We start from the raw sequence: 21,219 nt of genomic DNA on the forward strand, positions 1-21,219 counted from the left end.
TTACGTCCTGGACAATGTACAGAAGGGGAATGCATTCTGGTTGCATATTACATGTATATACTCCACTTCATTATAGGATTCAGGAATATTTGTGGATACCTAAAAGAACACCATAACAGCAAACATGTATGTCTCCAAAGACTGTGCAGGCAGACATACCTTTGCTCTGTCCATAATGTAAGAGATGAGCTCACCTTCACAGGCTTAGGAACATTCTAATTCCACCCTCCCTGTTTACACCTAATTTAAAACCAGACGTTTGTAGCACAGGTCAAGCCTGTACAAATCTGTATCTACCCAAAAATGTTTGTGTGGAACAGCCCATATTTACTACAAAGGCATAAAAACATTCATTGTTTACACAATCATAGATAAAAATGAGAATCTATGTTCAAGATAAATCAATATTCAGAATCAAGGAGTTCAGGTGGGCCAGGACACAAACTCTTTAAAATTAAATCAGAACCAGTGCTGCTGATTAAGTCATAGCATGGCAAAATGTAAGGGCTTGGACATCAGTACTACCCCTAACTTCATTTTGAGAAGATCAAAAATACCAAAATTAAAGCAGTATGAAATCCGCCTTTTGTAATATGATGAGAATACAAGATTTAACTGGTTTTTATTTATACATTTGGGCCAAATGGTGTTTTATATATCACCGTCCACTAGTATGAGAGCTATAACTTTAAAAAGTAGAAATAGTCTATGTCAAGTATAAAAGCAATTTTATGAATTCCATTCAAATTACAATATTTTGTCACACAAGAAAGCTTAAGAAGTTCACTTTTGCTTTTTACTTCAAGTTAGCAGAAGACTAAGTGTCATATCAAATAGACAGATGTATCTGGTTATTTGGTTGGCTGATTTGGCTTCTGGCTTTAGACATATGTATCTACACAACCACTGAATTACTCCCAATTCTACATACAGAGGACAAAAGCAATCCTATTTGTCATGGACAGCAGCTGAATGTCCTCCACAAATTTCTCTTCAGTTGAAGGCTACGTATTTAGCTGCAGTAAAATGAGTTATAGTGAATAACTATTTCTCCAATTGAACAAAGCAAGTTCCCCACACAAAATAAACATGTTCTTCCCTCTCTCTATACCTACATAAAATAAAATGCTCCTTTAAAAAAACTGACAGAATTGCCAAATTTTTTTACTTAAAAGAAATTTGTGGATAATCTGAAATAAATGTATTTAATAATTTTCAATATGGTGTCTATTAATTCAAGGCATTAGGTTTCTTCTGTAGGATGCTTTTAAATGGTGGCAAAAAGATGCTACTTTAAAAAACAAGACTCCAGCCACTCTAGAGGCCCAAATGCACTGGCCAACTCTGCAAAATGAATACAGCTAAAACCACAAGTTTATAGAGAATGTAGATAGAGATGTCAGCTTGCTAGATACAAAATAAAAAGATGACTCCTCTGTACCAGTACTACCAACAACAGCATAGGATCACAGCCATTAAACTGCAAGTTGCGAAGAGAGTAGGCGACTGTTCTGGGGAAGGATTAGTTTGTTTTGTTTTCCACTTTTTTCCAGGCTTCTGCTGTCAGCCACAGTCAGAAGCAGGGCACGAGACTTTACCGACCTGTGCTACGAAACAGCACAGCCATTATAACTACACAATGCTTTCCCAAAACTGATCTTCATCATCATTTTTCATTCTCTTATTCTTTTTACAACTATTGTGACAACAGTTTATCTAAAAAGTGTAACTTTGATTTGGCAGTGTCTTGGACTCAACACACAGAAGACAGCTACCAGAAAAACTTAGCTTAAGAGACAGAATATATGCCACCTCCTGCAAAATGTCACTCATGTCAGAACTTTAAGGAACCACACCTGCTGTTCACTCCAGTACTTGCATTTCTACAGCAAGAAAAAGCCTGAGGAATGAACCAAATATTTCAGACAGTCCTAAATAAATTTGTGAATCTTCTGAAAACACTTTGGGGTGGGGCGGGGGGGAAGAATAATTCTCTTTCACTGAAGATGTGACTGATTTTGTATGAAGGCACAGTTTCCTTGCCTGGACATCCTTACACAGGTAAAAAACAAGAAAGCCCTATTTCATTTGTCTGTGGTCTTTGTTTCTGCCATTACAGCAATATCTATTTTTAAGGCTGACAAGAGTGATAATGACTTAATCCAAGAATCCATTCTGACCCTGAATGACTGACTGGTTTTGCAACAGCAAATCTCACATCAAGAAGTCTGACCAGAGAAGTCAAATAGCACCTCTACTTTCCCATTTTTCGTTGTTTTTAAGGCAAAGAAGCTCTGGCTGTGTAGTCTAGTGTCACAGGAGCTGGTAAGAGAAGATGTTGCAACAAATCCTTGTAATGCTAATCACTGATACGACACAAGATGCCAATTAATTGAAATGCCATGTCCTGGGGTGACTTTAGAAAAATATGCAATGCTTCATTCAATAAGGAAGATGTCTCTCCTTAGGGAATTACTTTAGCTCTTCAGATAAATAAGGAACAGAACTCACGCTCATTTAAACTCTTCTCATCAAATACTGCCATTAATACAAAGCTCTGTCATGGTTTCCACAAACACATGAACAATGACAAGTTTCTTCAGGGTTTGTTTGTCTGAATAATGTTCAATGATTTCCATTTCTTCTTTTGTGCACTCCTCAGGATGCAAACTTGCGACAACATTTTGGCTTCAGCTTCATTCTATGCAACTTAAATGTTTTAATGTTCATTCAATTTTAGAGCTTATTCAATCAAAAAAATATTTGACTAAAAAAAATCCATTTCAGTACCTTCTACTATCTAAATCCCAACTTAAAGATTACATTAATTTTAAGATTTGTGGCCTGATTTGTTTAACCCACATCTTAGGTAGAAAGCTGTGTGCAATCTCAAAGTGCAAATGTTGCCTTGTTAATTGACAGCACCTATTTTTATACATTTGTATAAATTTCCATTTACTACTAACAGCGGAGTAGGGTTTTTTCAAAATCTTCGATTTATTTTACTCAGCACTGAACCCCAGTGTTTCTTCCTGCAGTGATGGACAACTTCAGTAGCCAGTAAAAGTAAAGTGCAAGTCTTGTAGAGTACTGTTGAACTATATGGTGCCTTCCATGAATAATCCATGTGCTTTTTGACAACTCTTTACTATCCCCTGGATTCTGAAGATTCTCAGCCATTATTTCTTTGGATATGTAAACTAAATCCTTAACCAATCACCAAACATGTGCAGAGTTGTCTCTCAGTGGAGAAGAAATATTACAAAGAATCAACCCTTTCTCAACATTTGGATGCTGACTTGGGAAAAGGATTCAATGCTGGGATGAAGATGGTGAAGATTAGCTAGCGTGCAAGTGTGATTGGCTAAGTGAACACAAGAAAGAATACCAGAAGGACATTCCTAGGAGATAACTGCTACTAAGTCCTAACACAGAAAACATCTTTCTTTCAGTGGCTGGCTACCTCCTTCTTCTCATATCTCATCTGACAAACAGAGAAAGTAGCTCATCCTCACACCTTGACTGTTCGTCCTGATTTTGATTACCAAGAGCTTGTTAATAGGACTGCTGATGTAAAAGCCAAACAGAGCCTGGACACCAAACTCACAGGTCAGCTCTGCCAAGCAAGTGATGGTTACCAAAAGGAACAGCAATACACCTAGAAATGGAAAAATACAGAGGGAGAAACATACTGGTTTCCTCAGCTGAAAATGCAAACTTTCCCAGAGGGGAACAGGGCAGCAAGGGATGCTCATGCCACCGTCACACACACCTGTCACTGTGAGACATTCGCGATCCTCCTCAACAGGCAGCAAACATCTTGCATGGGTTTTGAAGGAAATTTCATGTTTATCAAGGAAACCCAAGCTGACATCTGGATTTTAAGTACCACAGCAGGGGAAGTCAGTAAAGAACTGCAGCTAAGACACTGCAGAAGCCACATCAACCTTAAGCATGTCTAAAGGGCTTTGATGGAGTCTTTCAATTTATAAATAATTTCAGGCAGACAGATCAAAATTTCTAGATGGCTTTTGGAAGAAAAAAAACTGTGGTAAGTGGAAAAGGACTAGGACATATGCCACTAACTAAACCTAAAAATCAGTACACCAAAAACAGAAACGGGGAGAGAAGGGAGATGTAGCCAGTGTTTTTCATAAATAATGCAGATGTAGATTCTGTGATAAATTCAGTTTCTCTGATGGGAAAAATGTATGCTAAATGGTTTGACCACTGACCACAGAGGAAGACTGACACATAACACAAGAAATAAAAGAGTTAAAGGATGGTAGGCTAATTAAATAAGGCCTGCACAACCTAATGGGAAACAGATCTTGTAAAAGGACGTAAGGAATCATTTCATTAACATACATGTTGCTTATTAAACATAGCTATAAAGATTCCCTCACAGATTTCTATAAAACTGCTGATTTAGACTCATCACTAGATTCAGAAACTAGCATATGCAAAGGAAAAAAAGTGTAAAATTAAAACTGGCTTATAGATATGAAAAATACATGTTGGAAACATTGTGATCAAAAGATAAGGTACACTGATATCTGTTCCTGAGCTACTGCTAAGGGAAGCTAGAAATAAAAGACAAAGTAAACACATAAATCTTTAAAACAGACTTACTGTAAAACAAAAACAGCAGATAATGACTAGCCAGTAAGTAAGATATTACACATATTTTTTGCTTATGCCAGGCTACATATTCAAAATAATGTTATCGCCTAACATTTCCTTCTAAAGAATTGCTATCTTAATTAGAACACAGCCTTCAATACTTCTTTCTCTCTTCATCTTTTACTGTATAATTACAGGGTTAGCCTCTGGCCCCTCTGCCCTGAACACGTTGCAATATTTTCTGTATTTTCCTGTATTTTTATAATTTATTGCAAATGGAGTTACTTGCAAATAATAATCTTCACACTACTACTGTGAGACAAAATTAGGGTTATCATTTTAGGAGAAAATTGTAGCCAAATATCACCCAGTTTCAGAAATCCAACTTGAGAACTCCAAGATCAGACCTGCTCAAAACACAGGCCTAACTATAAAAATCTCTGCTGAGTTGTCCTCAACTACAAAATGAAAAAGAAATATTTGATCTTGAGCATTTAAAAACCTCAAAACAAGTATCCACTTACTGAAAACGGAGAGAAGGAAATCGTCCCACATCAGACACTAAGCAGTAGAAACATTTTTCTCACAAACCTACTATCGGGCTTAATTGTAAGAATTTCTTTCCTATTCTCCTCCATGCGCTATAATTTGTTCCAACTTTAACAAACAGGGTTACAGTGTGACAAATAAAAGCCTCCTTTACTACCCACTCATCTGTTACCAGGGCAACAATCTGTGCATATACTGAATGAGACAAGAGTCATCTGGAAAAATACTATGCAATTGTGTACTACTGCTATCCTGTAATACAGAAGTACAGGAGCTAACTTCTCAGTGCTTATGTGCTCTAATTTTTGTTTCAGAGGATACTATGGTGAAGTGCTCAGGGCTTTTTAAATCTGATGGGAAAAAAGAAGAATTACTCTTTTGTTGGCCAGCATTAAACTCAATGTCAGCTACGAGCAGGGCTGCAATCTCCAGAGCTGCAGCACAGAAACCCATGATGAAACAGTGTAACACTTTGCCACAGTACATTTTCCTTCTTCAGCACAGCTTACTAGGGAGCACTTTGTAACTGGTACTTTGAGATTACCAGTAAGAGAGAGATCGTGAATTTGGCAGAACTTGAACTGCAAGGAAGACTATTTTTCAGTAATGACAACCAAGGCAGTCTGCCTGCCTGCAATCTGAATTTTAATATGTCAGCAGTCTATTAGGAGGCAGGGAGGGGGGAAGGAGCCAGATAAACTACTTAACTGTGGCCCCTAAGCTCTTCCGCTAATTCACCCATTTAAAGATTGAAGGCTGCACAACTTAATCTAAACACGTTTGCTCTTCCCACCTGCTCTCTGAACATCAGCAGGGATGATAACAACCTAACAAAAAAGCAAGTTAGCACTTGCACAGAAGATCAATCATCAGGAGAAAAATAAGTAAGAGCAGCCTTTATTACATACAGAGCACAAATTATTCTGCAGGAACAGCACTCTTCAAGTGATGGCTGAATTCGGAAAGCAATGCTATCCAGTTCAACCCCCAAAACTAGAAATCTGAAAGGATCCATATACCTAAGTCTGGATGGATGTTCACACGGGCAGAACGCAGCACTTATCTGCCATTTTGGCAAGTTCTCTATCACATTTCTAATTTCTACAACAACAGCAGACTCAACTCCTCAAAGCTAAAGTAATGGACAAAAAATACTTTGTATTTTCTTTAACATTTTCTCAAACACCTAAATTCCATTCCTCTTTAAAAGCCTTCTCAACAATAATACAGACTGAGACAGAACACTGAAAATGGAAAGATAAAAGTGGAGTAACTTGAAAGCTACAAGCAACTAAGAAAAAAATCTGTCTTGTGGAAAATGTTAGGCAACCTTAAGTACAGGTGCTACGCCCCGAGCCAGCTACAAGAAAGAAAGGCAAGTTACACAAAGCAGTCCAATGTTTATGAGTTGGGACTCCTGCAATCATGCATCTCAATTCAGCCAAATGCAAGGTCAGATATCTAGGAATACAGAACGGGTCACATTTACAGGATGGAGGACTGAACCCTGGAAGTCAATGATTCTGAAAAGAACAATGGATCATTGTTCTTTTTAAGCTGAGCTGTGAGCTCAGCTTAACCTGAGCTCACAGCCAGCTTCTGTGGCTAGGAGCCCACAAAGACACTGGATATTTACACACTAAAGTACTAAGCAGAAGGGAAAATGAGGTACTATCTCTGCAAACAACAGTGCTGAAAGAGTGCTATTGGAATAGCCAGTGCTTGTCATTTCACCACCATAAAAAGATACTGAAACTAAGAAATATTGAGAAAAAGGTCACCAAAAAACAAACCAGCCACCACAGAAACGTTCTCAAACTGAAAATGCAGTGCTTAATTTCATTTACTCATGTAAAGCCTAAGCCATGGTCTGCAAGTAGCTACAGGAAAAAAACCACAGAATTTAGTAATGGAGTAAAGAATGTAACAAAAGCAATACCTGGACACAAAGCTAGTCAAATTTGTATAGTAAAAGTACATACTTTCAAGTTAGGATTAAGATTGGCTGAAACTAAATTTGTAAACATCATTAATATTTCATCACCCTAAGTCTTCAAAGCAAGATTATATGTCTGAAGTACATCCTTGTTTAAATACAAATTACAGACTTCAAATGGAAACTACTGAATCAAATGTTTGGTCTGTGCTTTATACTGATCCCTGTGGGCCTTGAAGAATATTCATCTATGCCGTAAGGAGCTTGGAGAACAAACTATAATTTCTACTCATGCTTTATCTTCGGGAGAAACAGGCACAAACCTTTCATATCTAAAGCAATTATTCAAACAAGACTCCCTGAATTCCTCAATAGACAGAAATATACCAAACTGTTAGAGAACAAAATTAATTACCTCATTAGCTATGGTAAAGTATATAATTTCCAGAAAGAGAAAACTACAATACTTGCTTTGGCAACTTAACACATGCTAAGCACAAAGCAACTGTTGAGTCTAATTTCCATATACTGCATTTTCTCTAAAGGCTTCCTTACAGGATAGCCTTGTTCCTTTCCAAAAAAGGGGGAAAAAAGCCCAACAAAACACCAAAGAAACAAAACAAACAAAAAGTCAAACAAAAAAGCCTCCAATTCCATAAATTAAGACACACACAAAATTCAACACTGTTCTCAATCTTTACCTGTTCCTGTACATCTTCAAACTCTGAACTAAGCAGCTCTATGAAGATGGGGACAGCTCCTGCTTGGATCACTATTCGAGTCTGAAGGGAATTTCCCGAGGCAATATTTGTCAGCACCCATGCAGCTTCGAACTGGAAAACAAAATACAAGTCAGTTTACTAGGAGCTTTCTATGCCACACCAAACATGGAGACTACATAGCTTCTAAAACCAGAGAGATCTGGCAGATTTGGCATAGGGAAAACATGAGATATTAACAATTAACAGACAATTTGCAAAGAACCAGAATCACATATTTAAGAGTTATGACTATCACTTGAAACAAAAATTTTCCTTATGAGAACATTGGGTTTGCTGTGTCTTTTCAATTTTTTTTTTTTTTTTTTTTTTTGCTATGCATTTATGTTACCTTTGCCTTTCTTACTGGCTAAGAACCTGTAAATGAAACAGTGCGCTTTCCCACAACATGACACCTGCATTCACTGAAGCACCAGTGATATGCCTGAAGATGCAGGAGAAGACATTGTTTGACAAAACTTCATGGATATGAAGCAAATAAATGATCCAAAAGAGATTAAAAAAACCAACCAAACAAAAACAGATTTCTAAAAAACAACACAAAACTTCTCTCCAACTCTGGTGATCACTACTGATACCAAATGCTATTATAGTGCACGATGTTTTTATTCACGACTTGAAGAAAAAGTGAGATCCCAAACACTTTGCATTTTCAACTGTTTTTATCCTTTATTCTTTTAATGTCAACTTGCAAAAGCATTAACTTTTTAAAATGAAATGCAAATTTTAACCCTACCTGAGACCTCAGGCCTCAGAAAACACAGATTCCAGAAATCCGTGTTTGAGTAGGTTTCTGCATGCTTTCAGCCCAAAGATTATTACACGACTCTTGCAAATTTACATCTTATTAGGTACATTCAGAATCTATAGAATTGAAAGACTGCTAAAAGTTGAATGAAAAGTAAAAACCAGCAAACAGTAAAAATAGAAAGCTGGAAGCTCTAAATGAATGATTTTGACATTACCAAAAGATGCTGATCCAGCAGTATTCCAGTGGAAATACTGTCATACCTTCAAGAACTGTCTGTCTCTATCTGAAGAGATAGAGCAAGGACTTATATTTAGGGTTTAGTTACAAAAACAACTCCTGCTAAGAAGTTGCACCAAATCCGGAAATGTGCCTGAAATAAGAACTCAAGAATTAAGTCTAGACTTCTAAGGTTTTTCATTTCCAAGCGTTGTTAAAGACTTTGGTTTTGAAAATACAATTAATTAATACAATTAATCCTGCCCTTCTGATCAACGGAATATTCTAGTAAGATGCGACCAGAATAAACAATTCCAAAATACATCACTGCAATTCACACGAAGTACGGGCTGCAAAGTAAAGTAGACACAGACAAAGTCAAAACTGCAAGATTCATCATTAATGAACAAGAAGCAAAACAGTGTGACCAGAACATAAGGCCAAGGTAAAATGTTCCTGTCCTGTAATTCTACTTTCTCTGAACTGAATATCCAGTGTTCTGGGGTACATTATAACATAACTATTACTCATCTTTCAACCACAGAGGTCTCTTATCCATATTTTAAAGTTTGTCCTCCAGCTTCCTACTGGTACCAGTAGCCTGAACAATTCACAGCTTGGAGACACACACTGTCTCCAACCTAAGTCACAGAAAGGTTAGAGAGCGACAGTTTCTCTCCTCTTTCTCTGTCGACACCTGATGCTCCAGGATGTATAAACTGAGGAACAGTCACACATTATTGGCAAAGATATCTTTGTGGTGCCATTCTTTTATAAGATTCCTCTCTCCACATGAGATTAATGTCCTTGTTCATGTATGGCTGAAGCAACACTGGAGAACAGGGGAGCTTTTTAAAGTCTCCCATCTACCTCGAGTAAAAACAAGACAGAGGAATTCCTAACAAATTAGGCCTTCCTATCACTGTGATCTCAAAGGCACAGTTTTTACAGCATATTCCATTGACAACATAGAAGAAAAACAGAACAGAAATTCCCAGCAAGTTCCAAGTTCATTAACAGCGAAGTTGCTATATTCAATCCACCATACAGACAGCTATAGATTATACTTCACTGTCTCAGAAGGAGTTGAAAATCCTTTCCTTCTAGGCTAGGCTACAGATAGAAATGGCTAGAATAACAAGCCCAAAGGAATATTTTTGGAAACAATGACAGAGCAAAGAAAAACATTAAAAGGTGAGCTCCAGAGAACTTGCCAACTGATCACAGCAAAAAATTCTACCTGCAGACACTAAATTGCTGAGCAGGCAGAGAGATTTGGCAAGATGAAGGAAAATTACCCAGGTAGAATGGAGTATCAAGAGCAACATACTCAAGCTTGTATTTTTATTGCTTTCCTACAAACTCTTTAAACAAGCTTGCACATTTCCACTCTGACTGATTTTTCCCATTTCCATGTAAAAATCAATAAATGTTTCACCAACAAGGCCACAAGAATTGCTTCCATTTATCTACCTGTCTTGGGTTTCTATGCTTGACCCCAATAAGTAATAAAAGGCATTAAATTTATTTTTTTTTTTACAACAGATAGCTTACAAACCTTGCACTGGAGTTGCAAACCAACAAGCTTAAATCTGATACATACTCTCAGTTACCTTCCCCATACTCCTCAAAGAAAGCTAACAGACCTCTGGAATTCTGTGGATAACAATCTGAAAAGCAATACCTGTAAATGCTTTCTCTAATGTATAAAAAATCTAATTCTTTGCATATTTCCAGTCAACAAAATTTGGATTTCACATGGCATTCACAAACCTGTCGCCTTACGCATTTTAAAAGAACACTGATTCTAATCTAAGTGTTGTATTTCATGGTTACGTGTTAACATATTTTTTCCCTTAAGCAGGTAATTTGTTTTCTTTCACTTTCTATTAGCCAAGAAAGACTGACCAGAAAAACACCCAGCTAAAATAAGACAAAGGTCAAGAAAAATTAACCACCATTGTAGCACGTATAATTCAGCTTTTTCAAATCACAATGAAATTTCCAGCTTTCTATGGTTATCACTACAGATTGTATTTCTAATTCTAAACTTTTTACTTTAATCAAAAATTTAAATCCTAATTCTAAAGATTTAAAACTGCCTTCAATTTGTGCAAAGAAGACAAACATCAAAGTTTTGTTTAATAGCTTTTTATCTGTTGAGCTCCAAATTTCAAACTCTGTATTTGCTGAAGTCTGAAGACCCCATCCTATCAGTCACTCAATGCATGTCAGACAACTCACTCTCTCTCTCTCCTGTCCTGTACCCAGAGGTTTGCCAGAAATTCTGAAGATAAAATAGCTTTTTTTAACACAGTGAAGAAAGAGAGGAATTACAACTGAACAAATCACTAATTTTTTTCCTATCTAATTTGTAATCACCAAATGCCTTCCTAAACTAGGAAGGCAGATACATTTATATTTTTATACCTGTAATGTACAGTTTTCTTTCCGCTTCAGGAACTCCACAAACCTGGCCACGACCCCTTGTGTGCTTATGACTTCATCTATTGGAGGATTTGGTTCTGTTTAAAATAAGAAGTTACGTTAGATACACTCACTTCTTTGTAAGGAAATTCTCAAATTACTGCATCAAAACAATAACCAGTGACATACTGACTGCTCTTTTCTTGGAGTGTGTTCTTTTTCTACAATACTTTACTAAAAGGCAATGGATCACTATCTGTCAACATAAGAAAACTCCAGAGTTTTGAAGTAATAAGATAACATGATTCAGAGCACTAATGCACTCAGTAGTTTAGGCAGACTGATTTCAGAGCAGCAGCTCTGTGCAGTCACTCCAGCACACACACGTGCAAAGGACCTTTGGTATATCAGCATGCTTGGGCCACAGAGACACTGCCTAAAACATGTGAACTTACATCCAAGAGGAGATCTCACATCTGCAACACTGAGTACACATTTCAAGAAAAGAAGTGAATATTACATACATCAAGCTGACATTGTGTCAAGCAGAGCTTGACCCTGAAATTTCAGTGTGAAACTCAATTTTTATTGCTGTCAAAGTAAAACCACATGCTAGGGAGGCTTCTACATTTTTCTCTAAGTAATCTCAGCCCTTACCTTTAGAAAGCAGCTTTCGGAACTTCTGGGTGGCTGAGAGCTGCTGCTCTGGACTATTGGAGAAAATCATCTCGATCATATCAGCAGTGATGACTGCACTCTAGGATTTACATGGGGAAACAGAATGAGGGTGATAGAGAGCAAAAGGGGAAAAAATCTGGAATTAGCAACACACAGGTTACAATTGCTAAACCAGTATAAAGTTTATTTCTTACTGAATAAACCATTATGGACCACAAAGAAATCATTATATTTGAACATCTACATAAGGCAGCATCATTCTCAAATGCTTCACTGAAAGCCAAAATTTAAATTTTTCTCAAGATATGGCAAGAAAATTACTCTTCAGAATTTTTCACTAATATTCTCTCCCTTCCTCTAAAATAAATGTAAAATTGTCAGCTTTAACAAAAAGTAATTATGTTAGCATTTAGATTTCCCTAACATGTACATTTTGACTTACTCTCTTACACCAAAATGTAAAGGACCTGTCATTTCTAGAAGAGTCGACAAACCCTAATGCTTGTTATCAACATCAAGTAGAGGTATTAAGTTTTCCATAATACTGACGGCTTCCAATAATATGAATAAATTAAATCAGCAACCTTTCTTAGGCTAGGTAAAATCTGACATTCTGTTCACCACACATGTACCCATGTAAAGAAGCATAAGAAAGTCAGATTTTTTTTCTTCCACTTCTAATCTAATCTTCAGATCCATCTGATCCCAACCCTTAGACAGACAGGGAGACAGATGACAGTGCTGAAAATACTTAAGCGTTGTCTGTAACAGCCAACAGCTCCAACTGTTAAGAGCCTGAAATTAATGGCATTTAACACAGCAAACTGTGTAATGACACTATCTATCAATTAGGCAAAACCCTTTCCTTACTTTTTACTCTCTATTTGCTTAATATAAGCTTTCACACCAGTGATTAATGGTATTTAGGACTTGCCCAATATTTGAATACTATCTTGAAGAGTAAAACCATATATTATTCTATTATTGATCTACCACACTGTTTATAAGCATTTCTCTGTTTCCCAGTAATTTTCAAGGCTCATATAACCACAATAGCTCAGCCTGATTTCTATGGAAACATCACTTGCATACTCTGAACACAGACACAGTGAAGATCAGTGACACTTTTAAGTGAGAACTGCACTTTCCTTAAACTTTTCTTCTGTAGAACTGAAACCTTTACCATTTTTCTTTCCAGAGAAAAAGTAAAAAAGCCTAATTCCCACAAGAAGTATTCTTCTGTAGTTTTAAATTCTAGCATGGAAAGGGGTTCAAGGCCTCATGCAGATAGTTAAGCTAGGTCTTGCAGTGTTTCCAACTCTTAGGTTAAAAATGGTGCCACTAGAAAGTCTGCTAAGAAAGCTTTCCACTGAGCCCCTTATTAACTCTGTAAATTGCAAGAACACACTGCCTGATTTGTATTTTTATGCTTCAAGCAGCATGAATTTCAGATTAAAAAAAGCTCAGGGCAAGTGTTGATAGAATCACCCATAATGGTGAACACTTAATCCAGGAAGTGATCAGCCTGCCAGGACAATGACATTTTATTTCATTTTCCTGAGCACATATCCTCTGAAAAACCACTTGCTATATATTACTGGCATTCTTCTCTCATGTCATCTGTTTCAGGGTGGTTCATTGACACGGGTGTTTCAGAGCTGTCCATCTCTGAACACATTCTTCACATCATTCTGGAATTTCATTTCCATCACATCACTCCACAACAGACTTGCCCAGCTTCAACCAGCACTGTATTCATTTCTCATCACTTACAGAAGTCATCTCCATATTGTTCATCTGAGCCTCATGGAAGCCCCCATCTGACATCACTTCCTCCTCCGTTTCTTCCTCAGCCGTTGCAACATTTCGGCGTTTAAACAACTAAAGAGAGGAAGTATTTAACATACATATATTTTTAATATATATTACATAGCCAATATATACACAGCATGTTGCATTAGGCTGCTATAAAACCTACATATGCTATCACCCGAGAGAAGGCAGTGCACTGGCTAAAGGACTTCAACTGACAGCATATGGAGAAAGCTTAGCCATGGAGTAAATGAAAACAGCAACGTGCTAAGATACTGGTTCCTAACAGTTCTGGAAAACTGTTCACTGAAGTCCCCTTCTCCACCATCTGCCTCCATCTACAAGCTCTCTAGCTTCCACACCATTCTTTTCTTGCACAGGATGCTGAGGTTCAGAGACCTGATAAATTCCTGAGTGTTACACATCTTCACAGAACACTTGCAGTCGAGTGTTCTGTGGCAAAGAGGGCTCTGGAGGATGATCATGCATATTATACTGGGATGAGCAGAATTTGGTTGCTATCATTTAGAGAAGGTACCCAGTTTAAGATGTCCTGAGAAGAGCTGGAGAGGCTACAGCTACTGGTCAGACAGTTTTGTCTGACGCTCAAGCTGCTCTGGCCGATGTTACTCTTGAGTGAATGAGGAGCACTCACTCTAAGTCTTGTAGAGCCTGCAGAAGAGGGGGTGAATTGTGCAAGTGATTCTGATTTCAGACTGACTGCGTGTCGTGGTTTAAGAGGAAATGAAGTTTTTTGTGATGGTGTGGGCAAGCCAATCAGTGTTCAGATTTAATATTAGCACCTGGTTTGTCCACTGAGGGCATGGATACGCCTCTGAGAACACAGGAGTTAAAAGCTGTGATCTCCCAGGGGAACTTCCTCTTTGAGTCCCGCTTGAGACTGAGCAGACCTCCCCCCTGCCCGGCCGAGCTGGGCGGGGGGGGGGGGAGCCATGTGGCCGGAGAGAGGTAGGCCAGGCCTGGGCCCAAGGGTGGAAGAGAACATTGCAAGGGCTTCGGGCAGCCATCCTCCATTTCCACCGACCCCCCCCCCCACCCCGGAGTGAGGGAGAGAGAGACAGAGCCGGCACCTGTGATAGTGGCCCGGCGGGAAGGAGAAGGGGGGGGGGGGTGCGCCAGCGAGCGAAGTAAACCGGCAGAGAGCTTGGAACTTTTAACCCCTCTGAGGAAGATGGGAACCTTGCAAAAGCTGAGTCTTCCTGAAGTTGATGAGATTGAGAAGATGTTGAGATTGAGGAGATGTTGAGAAGAATTCTAAGTGGGAGGAGATGATGGAGTGGCTTTGGGCTGGACTTTTCTTGTGTAGCCACAGCAGAACCACTGGTGTTTCTGTGACACAGAGACTGCGTTCTAGGGGGAGGCAATGGCTCAGAGCCAAGAGAGTGCAGTGATGTGGAGGAGTGAACAGAGACGACGGGTGAGGAGGGTGGTGGTGGTGCCCTCCGCTTCGAAGAAGAGAGAAGAAGATGATCTCTGTTCAAGAGACCCCTCGGCCCCAGGGGGTGAAATTTGGGGGGGACAAGCGTCCCAAAAGGAGAAGGACTGTGCTCCCTTTGGAACTGGTCAAAGTATCCTTGAAATGAAAAACCCTAGAAGCAGCTCTGATCCATGTGCAGTGGTGAGAGCACTGGACATGGAAGTCATGTGGCGCAAGAGGGACTCCTCTCTTCTCGAGAGACTGAGAATCGATTATCTGAAGGGTGGCAGTGGAATTGGAAATTTGGTGGGGGGAGGAGGAAGAATTTGGAAGGTTTTCATCTTGTGTTCTATGTGTTTTGTGTGTCTTCCTTTGTAGTTGTAGGTTAATAAATGTTTTTTTCCTTTTAACCTTAAGATGGAGCCTGCTTTGCTCTGTCTCTGATCATATCTCACAGTAGGTGCCAGGGAAGGAGGTGATCTCGTGGGGGCACTGGCATTGTGCCAGGCTCAAACCATGACACTGCGTATGAATTTGGAGGGCAGGAACAACTAAGAAGGGGTTTGGGAGAAGCAGAGCCAGCAACACTGCAAGACAGGACCATTTAAAGACTGGTCACAGATATCTCAACTTCTGTGCATTACCTGCTCCTCTCTCTTTTGCTTCCGTAGCTGAAGACCCTCTTCCTCCCGCCTGCGACGCATCTCGTCAGGGTTTAGAGATTTGTTCTTGTAGCTCTTCAGCCGGAAATTCTCTTTTCCTGAGGTCGTCATGATTCCTTCACAATGCAATTTTAAAAAAAAGACAAAATTACTCTTCAACAACACATAATTTTATATTGTGTCCACTACTTAAACTCTGTAGCCATGAACTTCCAGCCACTGCCCCCCTATATTCTATCACCTAACTTCTAATAAAATTTAGAAGATGGAAAGTAAAATTTCACAGAATTGTCATTTTGGTGTGTCAGTTCTTTACAGCAGTCCAACAAACTTTTATATCATCATTTTGAGGCATTAGAGAATAAGTAAATTATTTAACTAAGAACTAAGGTCTATAAGGCAGAGTATATAGACTGGGCTAAAAAGAAAACTCTACTAAAAAATTTTAACGTTTCTCCATATAGAGAATTAGCCAAACTAAATATTCCTGTTTTTACTCAAAAGTGAAGGTGTCTTAGCTGCTTTTTATCTTAATTTACTTTGCATGTCAGTACAGGTGGGTTTTTTTTGCACTTCATAGCCAACATTGTAAGCTAATTCAACACAACCCTGTTGAAGAAACTTGAAGAAACCCTGTGTTCTTCCTATCCAGACAAAGCCTACAAAGAAATTGAAACAAAAAGAAAAATTTAGGTGAAGAAGGTTTAACCACTGAAAATGCTCAGTCCTCCAAAGAAAGCAGTGCTATTGTTCCCCTCCTCCCCACCCCCAATCCCTAATCCTGCCGCTGTTTATGCAGAGGGGCCTTTTTTCAGTCTGTGATTTCCATCTCTCTTTTGTAACTCAGTGGGTCGGCATTTACAGCTGCCCATGATGATTTGCACATGTACAACACCACACTTTGGAGTCACTTGGCATAAAGCAATAGATGGAGAACTGTGTGGAAAGAACTCATTCCCCTGAAAGCAATGGGTGTGGATCAGGTCTCTACTCTTAGTGTTCCATTTTGCTGCTACTTCTCTCCTTACATCATCCCTTTAAATCCAAAAGAGTTTGGGAATCAAATCCTCAACACGTCAGTGTTTCCATGCATCTTCACAGAGATGCAGAGTCTCCAACATATTGTAAATCCTGTAACACAGAATTTAGGAAGCTGCACTATATAAAAAGTTACTCTACAGCACTTTTAAAGGTCTCTTTCAAATGCTCTAATGTGTTGTATTAAATAGGCTACCTACCTCAAATTCCGTAAGCACAGAACCACCAGATGATAAATTTATCTCCTGTGCATTTTCTACTTTAAAATTAAGCAACATGAGTCTGTACAGATTCTCAACAGCTTAGGTTTCCTCTTTAAAATACATCAAATGTATATCAAGTCTAACTACTCTTCTTTCAGTTAGCACAAAGAGTTGTAAGAGAATAATAATTTTTTTTAAAAAGATATTCAAATATGCTTCTTGCTAGAGCCTCTTTTTAAATTGCTACTACCTGACAACCATTTATAAGAATTCTGATGATCAGAAGTGACTTTCACTGAAAACATTTTGGACATCACTTGAAGTGTTACTGATTTCTGACAACTTTTTAAAAATTTTAAAAGATTTTAAAAAATTTTCAGGGACACAGAGGTGACACACAATGACACACACTGACATTGATTGTTAGTCAATCACAGGTTGCACCAAATGCAACATTAGCAACCTGAACATATGGGTAAGCAATTCAGCAGCCTAATTTTGCTGAAAAGGCTCTCCTGAAATGGCCTTTTTTTAAATAAAGGTACAACAAAAAGACAAATCTCTGCACCAGAAGTTACCTACATCTTTCTTAACAGCTTTGAGACTCATTTCTTCCTGCGTTTATGTGTTTGAGCTTCAAGTGTTTGTGTTTCTTACAGTATGCTTAGCAATTATATGTTCTTCACATTTTTAGTTTAAGTGACTACTACCTGTATAATAAACACACATATTATTTAATAAGCCTGGGATTTTAACCGTAAAAAGAAGTTCAGTCAACAAACACTCAAAATGTCTTTCATTCCTAAAATATTTTGAACAAAGTATTTCTATATTTTAGAATAAGCAAGTTGAACTCAAACACCAGGTGGACAATCATGAGCTAGAAGGACATTCCTAACAGAAAAATGGCTTTGCAGACTTTCTGGTCATTCACCCCCTGACCATGAATAAACACAGGCATACACTACAGCCCAGATAACATCTCTGGCCTTCCACAGTGTTATTAATAATTCTCCATTTCTGTCTGAAGCCTGTCTTCTCCAAATCATAAGGCTGTATTTGCCTTTATTTGGGATTTCAGGACTTTGATAACTCCTTTGATAAACTCCTGTGGTCATTTCACACCTTCACTTTCAAAACCTACAAGTCCTTAACTTAACTGAATTCTTGACAAGGAACATCTTCATCCCTTAATACTGAATTTTATCTAATTTTTATTATGCAGCTTCCATATAATGTTCCAATGTTTCTAAACATCAATTACACAACCAAATTCATCACATGTAAGTTTCTTTAGGTGTACTCTTCCTTACTGTACTTATTAACTTAGTTTCTTCACCATCTCCCAGTTTGTATACTGATTTTCTTTCAAATAATTTTGCTTTTGTCTTTAAGGTAATAATTTCCTTTTTCCTCTCAGAGTTCTCTTAGCCCCTCCTGTTGTACCTTAAACCATTGTTTCACTTATTGAAAATACAGGTACAGGATTTACTTGAATTCTTTCTCTGACTTTACTGCAAGCCTCTACCCAACAGCTTCACAGGCATTATCTTTCTTACAACCTCTACAAGCTGTAGCTGCAGGTTTTGGTTATGCATATTTCTGACTTTCAAGACAGCTCACTTGGCTGACTAACCCCTTCCTCTTATTTCATGAGTAAACTGTACACTTAAAATCCTTTCAAAATAGTATACTGTCTTTTACCTGGGAGTACAAACACCTACCACCAAATGATTAGGAAGAGAGTTTCTTTCATTAAAGGTGAAAAGATTAAACTCTCTTCATCGCTGAGAAGTTACCAATCCAACTAGGGATGGGTTTAATACCTTATTTTATACTAGGCTGTCACTGGTAGTAAATAAAATCCCAGAACAGCCACACACCTATTTTATACACCTGTTTGTCTAATCTCTGTAACTGTTAAAGGCATAGTTATTTTCTAGAAGTAATTCTTACTTCCTGAAGGTATCTTAAAATCAGTTCTTTCTTTACCATTCTTTTACCGGTTTCCTGACTACTGGTGAAAAATTCAACGAGTGCATCAAGGATTCCATCCAGCCCACACATACTGACAGCATCTTTGGACCTATTCAAATGTGTGAGCACACAATGGCTTTTTAGGACTAAAAATGTAACAACTCTGTTAGTTGTTACAGTCATCCAAGGACTGTTTGCTATAAATCTCCTCCTCCATTTTTGAGGATGTAGCTTTTCCCCCACACTAAACCACAGAAGCAAAACAACTTCAAATTGTCTCTCTGGTCTTCAGCAGCTTTGCTGTGACTTAGCTGAAATCTTTCAGGGTCACTAAGTTCACCCTTGCAGCAAATAGGAAACTCTGGATCTTCTCTGCATTGTCAAAATTAACGCTACTTCTGGAGAAAATCTGTGGTGGTTGTCATGGAAATGTTCTACCCATCTTTTCTTTCCTAAAGATAGCACAGCATTGTCCACATTTTTGATATTCCTGGCTACAGATAAAAACCTCTGGAGACCAAGTGAGGAATTTTCATGGTGTATTTCTTGGGCTTTTGTGCAACACCACTCAAGCTCCATCTGACACTTTTTCCTTCTCAGTTTGTCTACATAAAAACAAATTTTAGCAAAATTAAACCCATTATTACTGGATGTCTGCATTTCCATAGGGCAAACATGATCCTAAATTTTTTGCTGATTCAGAAAAAAAACGTACCAAGTGTGGATGTATTCTAAGCACACGTCTTTAGGGGAAATACAAAGTTCTGCATTTCTCCTTGCTCATCAAGTCAAAGAAACTCTAAAGCACTGGGAAATACAGAGTCACTTACTGCCACGACCTACCTTGTCCCAAGCAATCATCTAGATAGGAATAAAAATGAACTCCCTGCCTTCTTAAATCAGCTATCACTGTTACTAGACTTAAGGGCTTTGCCAGAAGGAATACCTTGTGACTAATACTCTTGGATATTTCACACGTCAGAGGTACCAAGATATGCTATGCTTTAAAAATAAAGCCCTTACAAATCAATAGCTGTATCATTATATGTATATATATAAATTCTATTTTTTTACACATGTAATAGCATATATGTACCATGTACACATAATGAAAATAAGATTACCAAATACACTCCTGATTATTAAAGACTATTAGAGACAGACTTTCCTTCTTTGGAAACGGGGGCAAGAATACAAAAAAAAAGTTCTTCAGAAGTGTAGAGCTATATATTAAATTCTACCTTACAATAGGAATAGGTCAGAAGGGGAAGACTTAAAAATTAAGGCAGAATAGGAGTTTGAAGAGAAACAGTATGATAAAAAATTATCAAAATACTCATGATTTACCATACTATGAGAGTACATTTCCTAACTGAGGCAGCAGTCAGAAGGAAAGGAGTCACTGGAGGCAGACTTGGAGCTCTCTTGTGCTGTCACACTGCTGTCTCTCCTTTAGATTGTTGCCAGAGAGACACAGAAAAGATACAAGAGGCACCATCAACCCTGAAAGGACAACTCGTGTTGGAAATGGCACTGTCAAGCAGTGAGAGAAGTTATAATTATTCAAGGGAAGAAATACACAAAAGCTTTACTTCCAAGGAGATTTTAGTTTGTTTACTGACTCTGCCATGAGATTCTACATGTTCTAGAGAAGTTTCCTCACAATTACACTTCTTGACATCAAGCCTAATTCCTACTCCACAGCCTGGACAGACGCTTGAGCAATTCACTGAGCTCTGATTACAGGATACATCACCTTCTGACACTCTTCCATGTGAGACTAGAAAACCTATCCAATTTAAAAAGCCAACCTGAAAGCAGCACTAGGTCATTCATTACCCTGATGAACACATTCTCAAAAAAAAAAAAAAAAAAAAAAAAAAAAATCTGTATTTTGGCTTCAAATGTGTTTGGGTTTTTTTCCCTACTAAGTGTAGATTTTGGAAAGTCCTTCTGATTTGCTTTTTGGTAATCCACAGACAAGAAGTCAGGATGCTAACAGAAGTATCTAAATCTCGGGGAAGTAAATGGTCAGTTTTCTTGGAGAGAACAGACAACAAAAACCCTTCATAACAAAATCATGAATAATACAGGACACAGAATGATAAAAGTATCAGCTGGGATTAATGC

At 38.1% G+C, this 21,219-nt stretch overlaps 1 protein-coding gene across 1 annotated transcript in view; it reads right to left on the reverse strand.

The window, feature by feature from the left end:
- Nucleotides 1-21,219, reverse strand: part of KPNA1 (karyopherin subunit alpha 1) — a 52,136-nt gene that overhangs the window by 24,061 nt on the left and 6,856 nt on the right. The window contains exons 2-6 of the mRNA XM_050971537.1: nucleotides 15,854-15,987; nucleotides 13,733-13,840; nucleotides 11,939-12,038; nucleotides 11,285-11,379; nucleotides 7,810-7,941 (exon numbers count right to left, since the gene is read on the reverse strand). Coding sequence (XP_050827494.1) covers nucleotides 7,810-7,941; nucleotides 11,285-11,379; nucleotides 11,939-12,038; nucleotides 13,733-13,840; nucleotides 15,854-15,982 — 564 coding nt within the window. The 5' untranslated portion in view covers nucleotides 15,983-15,987. The remainder of the gene's footprint in view (nucleotides 1-7,809; nucleotides 7,942-11,284; nucleotides 11,380-11,938; nucleotides 12,039-13,732; nucleotides 13,841-15,853; nucleotides 15,988-21,219) is intronic.

Source organism: Serinus canaria, chromosome 1 (genome assembly GCF_022539315.1).
Source record: "Serinus canaria isolate serCan28SL12 chromosome 1, serCan2020, whole genome shotgun sequence".
In the NCBI taxonomy this organism is placed as follows: Eukaryota; Metazoa; Chordata; class Aves; order Passeriformes; family Fringillidae; genus Serinus; species Serinus canaria.